Genomic DNA, 12,282 nt, shown 5'->3' with positions numbered 1-12,282 from the left:
TTTTCTTCTTTTTATCTGTGGTCTCTAATTGCTAATTTTCATGCCAGATTTGTTACAGCTATTATTCAATTTAGTTAACGAATCCCAGAGACTTGCATTGTGTGTTTAGGAGTACATTATCATCTACATAAAGCAAGGAGCTAAGTTTAATGTCTCCAATTCTAATATCAGGTTTAATGTCACTTTCTTTCATAATATGCATCCATCTTATACTGATTTTATGTCAAACTATTTTTCCTGTATACCCTTCAATTCTGAATGCTGACTTATACAACTTAAATATAGACTATGCATTGCTTGTATAATGTTCCATTTACTCCATATAACTTTTGAAAAGATTTTTCTGGGCAACTTGTCATATGCCTTTTCCAGATCTACAAAACATAAGGCCTCAATCCAGCTTGTTCTTCTCCCAGTTTCTCTTCAACAATTTCTCAGTCTTTTCAAGTATGCTACACTTTGTAGAGAAATTCCTCTGTAATTCTCACATTTAGTTTATTCCTGTTTTTATGGATGGGAACTATTGAGAGCTGGAATTCAATCTTCTGACCAGGATCTCTGAATTATGCAGTGTAGCTATTGCAAAACTTTTATATCTCCATATTTGAGCAATTTCTGGTTGAATATCATCTACACCAGCTGCCTTTCCACGTTTGAAGTTTTTGACAGCTTTCTCTACATCAAGTATTGACATGTACTCATTTCAAGTTCTCTTGAAAATTTGTTACTGCTTGCTTCATTTAACAGTCTTTCAAAGTAATTAGCCTAGACATCTAGGATATCATTATCTTCAGTTTTCATGTCACTTTTATCATCTGGTTGCTTTTACAGTACTCTTTCCTCCATTTCTAAGCTTTTTCAATAACATCAAGAACATTTTGCAACCTTCCTGATGTTTACCTTCTATATTCTTACCAGAGTCGTTCTATGACTTTTGTTTAGCTACTCTCATATATTAGCTCTTTTACATTTTTCTCTGTATTCTTTTAGGACACCTACTGTATGTTTGTTTCTTTTCCAGGAAGCTTCTTTAGCTTCTTCTGTCCATCATCATTATATTCCTGCCATGTACCCTCAAGGGGTGTACAGGATATGATAGTACTACATGAAAAATTTACATCATTACTATCTATCTACAATTTTCCTCCAAATCAGTCTGTTACTTGTCAAGACTCCAACATTATCAGATCTTATATTTCTATCGTCTAAGGCACTTTGTACCGTATCAATCCACCTATATCTTGGTCTTCCTCTGGGTCGTTTTGCTGCCAACCTGGCAGAGAATACTTGTTTTGCTAATCTTTCCTCTCCCATTCTATTTAAGTGACCATAACACCTGAGATTAGCTCTGCTAACGCATTCCTGGATGCTGACAATGTCAAGTTCTTTCCTAATATCCTCATTTTTAATATGATATTGCCATTGATGCCATCTGGTCACTCCTCTAATCTTTCTCAGGACTCTCATATCTGCGGTCTCTAGTCTTTGGCCAAGTGTTTTACTTCTGACCCAGCTCTCAGATCCATAAGTTAAAACTGGTTTGAACACTGTCTTGTATACAGCTAATTTAGTGTTCCGACTAATTTCTCTCTTATTCCATATGAATTTATTCAATTGACTTCCCACCATACCAGCTTTGCTGATTCTGTTGTCTATTTCTATATTCAATTTACCATCTTCAGTAAAAATCGTGCCTAAGTAGCTGAAATGTTTTACTTGTTCCACAGGTTCTCCATTCACAACACAGTTGACATTTTCAATGATTCTGCCTATTTTCATTGTCTTTGTCTTTTTATTGCTGACCTTCATACCATATCTATTACAACAGCTATTCAATTTAGTCAGAGAATCTTGCAAACTTGTAGCGGATTTATTTAGAAGTATAACATCGTCCACATAAAGCAAAGAGCTGACATTAACATCTCCAATTTTGATATCATGTTTAATACCACTTTCCTTCATAATGTGTGGGGTGGGGGGGGGGGGGGGTGGGGGGGGGGGGGGGTGGGGGGGGGGGGGGGTGGGGGGGGGGGGGGGTGGGGGGGGGGGGGGGTGGGGGGGGGGGGGGGTGGGGGGGGGGGGGGGTGGGGGGGGGGGGGGGTGGGGGGGGGGGGGGGTGGGGGGGGGGGGGGGTGGGGGGGGGGGGGGGTGGGGGGGGGGGGGGGTGGGGGGGGGGGGGGGTGGGGGGGGGGGGGGGTGGGGGGGGGGGGGGGTGGGGGGGGGGGGGGGTGGGGGGGGGGGGGGGTGGGGGGGGGGGGGGGTGGGGGGGGGGGGGGGTGGGGGGGGGGGGGGGTGGGGGGGGGGGGGGGTGGGGGGGGGGGGGGGTGGGGGGGGGGGGGGGTGGGGGGGGGGGGGGGTGGGGGGGGGGGGGGGTGGGGGGGGGGGGGGGTGGGGGGGGGGGGGGGTGGGGGGGGGGGGGGGTGGGGGGGGGGGGGGGTGGGGGGGGGGGGGGGTGGGGGGGGGGGGGGGTATGGAGGGAGGTCACTACCCAGACCGGTTTCAGCCTTTTTTGAGGCTTCATCAGTGAGTAGCTAGACCTAATACCAAAGTGTATAGCGAAAAGAACTTATATACTCTGCGAACGAGTTTTCCAAACAGGTGCAACCATTAAGTTACTTAAGTATAAAGAGCTAATAAGCTTCATTTCGGCAATGAAAACATTACTTAAATTAAGGGGATATTAAATCCCACATAGTTTTAAAACCGAATAAGAAACTTAAAACTATGTGGGATTTAATATCCCCTTAATTTAAGTAATGTTTTCATTGCCGAAATGAAGCTTATTAGCGCTTTATACTTAAGTAACTTAATGGTTGCACCTGTTTGGAAAACTCGTTCGCAGAGTATATAAGTTCTTTTCGCTATACACTTTGGTATTAGGTCTAGCTACTCACTGATGAAGCCTCAAAAAAGGCTGAAACCGGTCTGGGTAGTGACCTCCCTCCATAATGTAATAACAGCATACATTTCCTAGGAAATGTGTTTTTACATTATGGAAAATACCTAAGAATAGCGATCTGAACTTCCCCCACCTTTGCAACGAGTCGTCCGGTATTGTACTACGTACTAGGATCACTTGCATTGGCTAACGCTAGTGTCGCCGATACTTTATAGTTTACTATATTCGGCAAGAAACTCTCTGATTCCAATCTTTGAGTTTCTTATTCGGTTTTAAAACTATGTGGGATTTAATATCCCCTTAATTTAAGTAATGTTTTCATTGCCGAAATGAAGCTTATTAGCTCTTTATACTTAAGCAACTTTTCTTTTATTAACAGATTATTTTGTCCCAGCAAGTTTAGTATAGTGAGAATGGTTGCATTGTGCACACTATTAACTTACAGACCAGCAGATTGTATATATTATTGTAAAATTTACATGGTAAAATGAAGAATTTTTCAATTTGGAACACAATGTAATTATGAATACATCTTAATGCCATTTTCGATCAATATAAAAATTTAATAATAATCAAATTAACCAAAACATACACATGGTGATATTCCAAAGTTCTTTAAATAAGCAGTATATTCTTCGAGATTATTACTTAGGGATGTAAAAACTTTTCAGCTTAGAGTATTGGCCCATATTAGTGGAAAAAAGAGCAGGCCCATATTCCTCCACAACGGTCTTCCACAGGGCTCTGTTATCCCTTTTATTTAACATCTACATGTCTGACATACCACAGCAGCTCAAACAAATATGCATACGCTATCTCGCTATCCTACAATAGTCTATCTCTTTTGCCAACCTGGAAACAACCTTGAACACAGACCTGAAAATCCTGGAGGTGTACTTTAAGCAGTGGTACCTGAAGCCAAACCCAACAAAAACTGTGTCCATAGCATTCCACCTGAACAGTGCAGAGGCAAATCAACACCTCAACCTCCCTTTCTGTGACAAAATGGTAGAACATGAACCTCACCCGGAATACCTTGGAGTGAGCCTGGACAGAAGCCTAACCTATAAAAGGCACATCACCAACCTGTCCAACAAAGTTAAAACAAGAAATAATATCATTCTCATGGCTTGTGGTGCTGATGTCTTAAGGTCGTCTGCACTAGCCCTTGCATTCTCTACAGCAGAATACTGTGCCCCTGTCTGGGAACGAAGTGCACACACTAACATTATAGACACCCAGCTAAACTCTACCGCGCGCACAATTAGTGGGACACTGAGAAGCATCCACCTCTCCCCTGGCTGCCTGTCCTATCTAACATTGCTCCACCAAGATAAACCTCGATTAAAGTATTTAATAAAGTAATGAGCAACCCGCTCCTGCACCAGACTCTCATATATCCACCTAGTATTTGCCTAAAATCATGAAACCCTTTCTGCTCCATAGACGAACTCTCTTCAGCTGCATTACCGTCAACACATGACAAGTGGAGAGAACAATGGTCCAACAGTCTTCCAAAAAATGGTTTCCTGGTTGAAGATCCCTGTGCTCTGCAGCCTGGTTTTGCCTTTCCTAGGAAGATTTAGTCATCTATCAACAGGATCAGAACTAACCAGGGCAGATGTGGCTGCCTACTACATAAAATGGAGGCCATCAGACCACCCTTACTATGGCCCAGACAATCACTCATTGTGAATGACTGCCCAAGGCACCAATTTCATGGTGGTGGCCTCCAGGACATCCATGTGGTGATCCCTGGATTGGTTTCTGGTCTGGACATTGACCTGTAGCTGCTTTTGCCATAAGAATAAATAAGCTTAGAGTATTACTGTGCAAATGTAGGCAGCTATAGTCAGATGCATGGCAAAGTTTGTGTTCTTTTCTAGGAATGTGGCATATTTCACTTTTGCTTCAGTACTCATCTGGCCAAAGCAGAAAAATTCCTGTTATGTATATCATAGCAAACACAACCAATTGGGAAAAATCTCATTTATCTTGTGCAGCTGCATTCAAAAGCTTGTTTGCTAGGAATAGGTACTGTCTTTTTATTTTAATCTATATTAAGAAGTATTAAAATTTGTCTTAAAATATTGAAAAAAAAGAACAATTTTGGTCATTCACAATATTTGAAAGTTTTATGATTTATATGCAAACAAAATATCTGAGCAATATGGGGGGTGAGAGGGAGGAACATGTAAAACCAAGTATAGCAATGAATTTGCAAACCAGAATAGTGAATCGAGGAAAAAGGAAAAGTTGGTCCTTGTTGGGGATCTAAATAGCAGAGTAGGAAATGATTGTGAGACATACAAAAATATTTTGGGAAAATTTGGAGAAAAGAGCAAAGCTAATAATAATGGCAAATATCTGTTGGATTTCTGCTCAGGACATGGACTGGTTATTACTAACACCATGTTCCAACATAAAAATGTGCACAAATTCACATGGAGAGAAGAGGCAAGAAAAAAGAAAAGTCGCATTGACTATGTTATTGTTGATAGTGATGTTTTCTCCCTGGTGCAAGACATCAGAGTGTACAGGATTTGAAATTGGAAGTGATCACTATTTAGTCTTGAGCAGGATAAAATTGAATTTCATGTTGAAAAGAATAACATGTAAAAAAGTTTTAAAGCGAATAAAAGTTGAGCAGCTCTCAGATGTTGAACTGTAGACTAAAATACACAAAGATTATTGAAGAAAAAATGAAAGAGTTTGAGAACAGCAATCAAACCTTGGAGATTCAGTGGCAAGCCTTGAAGAAAATCCTGATTGATTCAGCTAGAGAGGCATGTGGTGATGTTGTCTGCAAGGATAGGAAAATCAGAACTCCATGGTGGACACAGGAAGTTAAAGAGGCAATGAAGGAAAAGAAGAAAGCATATCAAAAGTTCCTGGCAAATAAGTCAGCTTGTGCTCTTAGAAAATACAGAGACAAATGCAAGAATGCTAAACACTGTGTAAAACTAGCTAAACAAAAGTCATGGGAGGACTTTGGCAAGAATATAGAAAATAAATATCAAGAAGGTGGCAAAATATTCTGGAGGTGGTTGAAGAAGCTTAAGAATGGAGGAAAGAGTGCTGTAAAAGGAGTTAGATGATAAAAGTGAAATGAAAACGGGAGAAAAATATATCCTTGAAGTATGGAGTAATTCTTTGAAAAACTGCTAAATGAAACAACCAGTGATGATAGCATAGTGGTAAAAAACATTGCCCAGGCATGCAGTCAGGAATACATATCCATACTTGAAGTAGAAAAAGCCATCAAAGGCTTAAAATGTGGAAAGGCAGCAGGAGTAGATGATTTTCGACCAGAAATGCGGTATAAAAGTCTTACAGTGGCTGCACTGCATTGTTCAGAAAGCCTGGACAGAGGGACGAATTCCCGATGATTGGAGTAGAGCTCTCATAGTACCCATATATAAAACGGGAATAAAACTGAATGTGAGAATTACAGAGGTATTTCCCTACTAAGTGTTCCTGGCAAGATCTATGCAAGTATACTTGAGAAACAATTGAGAAGAATTGTGGAAGAAAAGCTGGATTCCGGCCAAATAGAGGCTGTCAGGATCAAATCTTCACTTTACGACAAATAGTGGAGAAATCATGGGAATATAACAAATATCTCTATTTGAGTTTTGTCAATTTGGAAAAGGCATATGACAAGGTGCCAAGAGAGAAGCTATTCAATACGCTACAGTTATATGGTGTTAATGGGGCATTATATCAAGCAATACTTAGTCTTTATTTGAGTTGTAAGTTAACAGTTAGAATTGAAAATTGAAGGAAGTACAGGAAGATGGTTTAATGTTAAATCTCGTGTGAGACAAGGATGTACATTATCCCCTCTGTTATTCATTATCTATATGGATCACATTATGAAGGAAAGTGGTATTAAACATGATATCAGAATTGGAGATGTTATCAGCTCTTTGCTTTATGCGGATGATGTTATACTTCTAAATAAATCCGCTACAAGTCTGCAAGATTCTCTGAATAAATTGAATAACTGTTGTAATAGATATGGTATGAAAATCAGCAATAAAAAGACCAAGACAATGAAAATAGGCAGAATCATTGAAAATGTCAGCTGTGTTGTGAATGGAGAACCTGTGGAACAAGTAAAACACATCAACTACTTAGGCACGATTTTTAGTGAAGATGGTAAATTAAATATAGAAATAGGCAATTTCTCTCATATGGAATAAGAGAGAAATTAGTCAGAACACTAAATTAGCTGTATACAAGACAGTGTTCAAACCAGTTTTAACTTATGGATCTGAGAGCTGGGTCAGAAGTAAAACACTTGACCAAAGACTAGAGACAGTAGATATGAGCGTCCTGAGAAAGATTAGAGGCGTGAACAGATGGCATCAATGGCAATATCATATTAAAAACGCGGATATTAGGAAAGAACTTGACATTGTCAGCATCCAGGAATGCGTTAGCAGAGATAATCTCAGGTGGTATGGTCACTTAAGAATGGGAGAGGAAAGATTAGCAAAACAAGTGTTCTTTGCCAGGTTGGCAGGAAAACAACCCAGAGGAAGACCAAGATATAGGTGGATTGATACGGTACAAAGTGCCTTAGACGATAGAAATATAAGATCTGATAATGTTGGAGTCTTGACAAGTAACAGACTGATTTGGAGGAAAATTGTAGATAGGAAGTTAGTAATGATGTAATTTTTTCATGTGGTACTATCATATCCTGTACACCCCTTGAGGGTACATGGCAGGAATTTGATGATGATGATGAATAGTGAATCTGAAGTATCAAACCACATAATCCAAAAAATAAAAAATAAAATAAAATAATAAAAGTGCATAACATTTTACAAACTAGTGCAGATATATTGCCAGTTGATGTGGAATAAATTATTAACAGTGTTTCAACATTTTCATGTTTTTACTATTAGAGTTGAGGCACTGAAATCCTGCAATTTTGTTTTAAGTGGAATACAAGGAAGTTTTAGGAAGCATGGAGACAACTTTCTATGCAACATGCTATGGAAAGAATGATCAAAATGCTTAATGGTCTCAAGTCATATTCTCTATCACAAGATAAAAGCCCCAAACTTTTGAAGGGTTTTTTAATAATTTTTTTTTTTAAAAAAAAAAAAAAATTATTACTTGTCAAGACTCCAGATTAGCAAAACTTAAGTACAGACAATTATTATATTCCCATGATTTCTCAACTATTTGTTGTGAAGTCTAAATCTCATCTTAACAACTTCTATTTGGCCTGAATCCATCTTGTTATTTTCCAAGTTTCTCTTCCACAATTCATCTCTGCCTCTTCTCAGCTATGCTTGCATAAATCTTACCTGGAACACTTAAGAATTTCTCTACTATGTAATTCTTGCATTCAGCTTTTATTTTCTTTTTATAGATGGGAACTATGAGAAATCTACTCAATCATCTGGAATTTGACATTTTGACCAAGCTCCTTGAAATTGCTTTTTCTACCTCAGGTATTGATTTGTGTTCCTGTTTGCATTCCTCTTGAATATTTCTACTACTGTTCTGTCACTGCTTTTCATTTTGCAATCTCTCAAAGTAATTACTCCAGACATTCTGTTGAATCTATTATCCATTAATAATAATACTAATCCAATTTCTAAGCTTTTTCAACAACCTCCAGAACATTTTGCCAATTTTCTGATATTTATGTCCTATATTCTTACTGAAGTGGTCTTTCCAGGCTTTTTGTTTAGCTACTTTTACATAGAGTTTAGCTCTTACATTTTTCTCTGTATTTTTGCAGGACATCTGCCAACTTATTTGCTAGGAGCTTTCAATATGTTTTCTTTAATTTCTTGTATCATGGTGTTCTTATTTTTCTGTCCTTGCAGATAACTTTACGTTTTCCTAGCTGGATCAGATGTATTAAATTGTTTGCTACTGAGATTCTAAGCTTTGGTTCTTGTTTTATTTTTTTCTTGAATTATGTTTGTATAGTTGAGAAAAGCTGCACAACTGTAATTCTTTCAAAACTTATATGTTGTTCAATGTGATATTCATTTTTATCGGAAGTGATCATCACTTAAAACTAAGTGATGATCACTTCCGGTTTCAAATCCTCTGTACACTCTTGTATCCTGAACCAGCATGAGCAATATCACTATTAACAACAACAACATAGTCAATGAGGCTTTTCTTATTTCTTGTGTCTTTTCTCCATGTGAACTCGTTCATATCTTTATGTTGGAACATGGTGTTAGTAAAGACTATTCATATAATAAGCAGAAATCCAGCAGGTATTTACCATTATTTCCCCTTTGTCCATATTTTCCCAAAATATTTCTATATACGGGGGGGGGGTCCTTGACATGCGTTGTTTCGGCTTTACGGCGGTAATCCCATAAATAAATTTCGACTTGAAGCAGCGCGACGTAAAATTCAAACGTCACGGGCAAACTTGTTTCTGAGCGCGGTGGAAGAATACGCCATTACGCAGCATTTGTTTGAGAGAGGTGGCGTTGCTTGGATCCCAGCATACACTCTTTGGGGTGCTGTGTGCTTTGTTTGCATTTTTTTGTGACTTTTTACCTTTGAATATGGCTCCCAAACGTAAGGCTAACTCTTCTGATGGCAGCATATCGAAGAAAAGGAAAGCCATTACATTAGAAGTGAAATTAGACATTATTAAAAGGGCAAAAAAAGGAGAAACGCCAACGAAGATCACCCGCTTTAATCACCTATACAGAATGTACAATTTCATTTGTCATTTTGGGGATTGTTCTCATTTTTATGTTTATTTTTTTTTATTACGGTTTCATTTTTGTCATTTTTCTATACTATACAGTAATTATGCTCTCCCTTCATTTTCCTATGGCCTAGTTCTGTTTCTTGATATATACGTATGACTTTAGGATGTTTTAGGTTAGGTAAGTAACTTAGGCTATGGTAATTCCAACTTGCATCGAAAATCGCTTTACATCGGTCCGTAGGAATGGATCTCCGACATAACTCGAGGAACCCCCCCCACCCCCATATATATATTATGTATGTATGTATGTCTATGTATATATACACTGCTTGAAAAGAAGTCAATGGACATAATAGTGTGAGGAACAAACAGCCACGGCACCCACCTTAATAAAATGTAGGACCTCCTTTTGCTGCGAAGACTGCAGCAATCGTACGGGCATATTTTCCACCAGTGTACAATAGCGATCCTTGGGAATTTTAGACCATGCTTCCTGTAGGCATGTAATGAGGTCTTAGACTGTTGTTGGACAGATGCCCCTTGACCTCACCTGATGCTCCAGTTCATCTCACAGATGTTCAGTAGAGTTAAAATCAGGGCTCTGTGGAGGGCAATCAAGTGTGGTGACATTCATGTCCATAAACCACCATGTAGTTACAGCAGCAGCTTTATGACAGGGCATGGTCTTGCTGAAAGAGATTGGTTAGTTCTGTAAAAATGTCACAAAATAGGAAGCACACTGCATTATCCAGAATATATCTATGTTCCACGTAACAGTGGTAAAAAGAGCATATAACTACACTCTTTGCACCACTGAAGATGACGCTGCATGTTGGTTTGGATAATGTGGGGCTTGCAGTCCTACCATTGAAACTCATGTTGTGAGTCTCAGTTCTAAATTTTTTGTGCACATTTGTGTTCCAGTCGATGTCTGGAAATCCACATTCAGTGTGTGAGCCAACAAATGACAGTATTTACTTAAATATAACTCTCCCTCGCACCCCTGATTTTACCTTATGAAGTTTCGCATAGAGTTTGCACACAAAATAAGTTTAAAACTTCAAGAAATAGATAGCAAATGTTGTTATGGCAGTTTCAGATATTTTGGAATTCAGTTGAAGAGAATCAGCATTTCAACTCAACAATTGTAGACTTTCCTTTGCCGTCGAGTCACGTGATGAAAGCAACCAGTAGAGGAAATGTGAGAGTGATGGCATTGACTTCTTCTCGATCTTAGATTGCGCGTGTGTGTGTGAGAGGGGGGTGGGGGGATTAAGGGACCATCATTAGAACTGTTGTGCAACTGGATTTTGAGAGCTTGGGACATGATTTTGCCAGAAATAATTTAATTACAGAAGTATTGTCGCTAAAATATTCAAATATATCGCATGATGAAGGTGAGCAGCTGATCGCGTAAATAATATTGATAATTAACATTTAAATGCATTCATTTTGTATATACCGTGAGCAATTATTAATTATAATGAATAATGAGGATTTAATTCTAAACGTTGATTTAGTTTTTTCTGAAAAACTTTAGTTCTCGAAAATCCTTGCATATATCTCGCATCACTATTTTTAAACTTTAATTTAGGAGAAAAAAGTGAGTGTCATATTCAAGTAAATATGGTATTATCCTTTGTAGTACCCTAAGGTCATGTTTAGTGAGTGTGGTGGGCTGTCCACTGCAGGTATCATTGATTGTTGACCTGGAATGGCCCAAATTGTCAAATTTGCCATTCCAGATAAGCCATCAACATTGTATCCTATCACCACACCTCTTTCAAATCCGTCAGTTCTCTTTTCACAGCCATTTTACCTGAACACAGTTGCCCTGACTAGGGAGCATCACATTCCTCCAATTTATACTGGCTGCATCATCATCATAATCAAATTCTTGATATATATCTTCAAGGGTGTACAGGATTGATAGTACTACATGAAAAATTTACATCATTACTAACTTCCTATCTACAATCTTCCTCCAAATCAGTCTGTTTCTCTCAAGACTCCAGCATTATCAGATATTATATTTTTATCTTCTAAGGCACTTTTTACTGTATCAATCCACCAATATCTTGGTCTTCCTCTGGGTTTTTTTTCCTGCCAACCTGGCAGAGAACACTTGTTTTGCTAATCTTTCCTCTTCCATTCTGTTTAAGTGACCATACCACCTGAGATTAGCTCTGCTAACGCATTCCTGGATGCTGACAATGTCAAGTTCTTTCCCAATATTGTCATTTTTAATATGATATTGCCATTGATGCCATTAGTTCAGGACTCTCATATCTGCGGTCTCTAGTCTTTCATCAAGTGTTTTACTTCTGACCCAGCTCTCAGATCCATAAGGTAAAATTAGCTTGAATACTATCTTGTATACAGCTAATTTAGTGTTTTGACTAATTTGTCTCTTATTCCGTATAAATTTATTCACTTGACTTCCTACCATACCAGCTTTGTTGATTCTGTTGTCTATTTTCATATTTAATTTACAATCTTCACTAACTTGAGAACCTACTTGTTCTGTAGGTTTTCCATTCACAATGCAGTTGATATTTTCAATATTTCTGCCTACTTTCATTGTTCCATTGCACAAGGGTGGTGCACTGATGTGTCTAACTACTGACCTATTAGTCAATAGTTAGACACATCAGTGTCTAACTACTGACTACCA

General features: G+C 38.7%; 1 protein-coding gene across 1 annotated transcript in view; it reads left to right on the top strand.

Annotated features, from left to right (window-relative positions):
* Window positions 1–12,282, top strand: part of LOC150102425 (26S proteasome regulatory subunit 10B-like) — a 105,092-nt gene that overhangs the window by 78,980 nt on the left and 13,830 nt on the right. Inside the window, exon 9 of the mRNA XM_090399587.1 lies at window positions 991–1,000. Within this exon, the coding sequence (XP_090255713.1) occupies window positions 991–1,000 (10 nt within the window). The remainder of the gene's footprint in view (window positions 1–990; window positions 1,001–12,282) is intronic.

This window comes from Typopeltis vanoorti, chromosome 10, assembly GCF_054136105.1.
Source record: "Typopeltis vanoorti isolate ZY-2024b chromosome 10, IOZ_Tvanoo_1.0, whole genome shotgun sequence".
Taxonomy (NCBI): Eukaryota; Metazoa; Arthropoda; class Arachnida; order Uropygi; family Thelyphonidae; genus Typopeltis; species Typopeltis vanoorti.
Note: the sequence above shows the minus strand (reverse complement) of the source record. Positions and strands in the feature narration are given on the sequence as shown.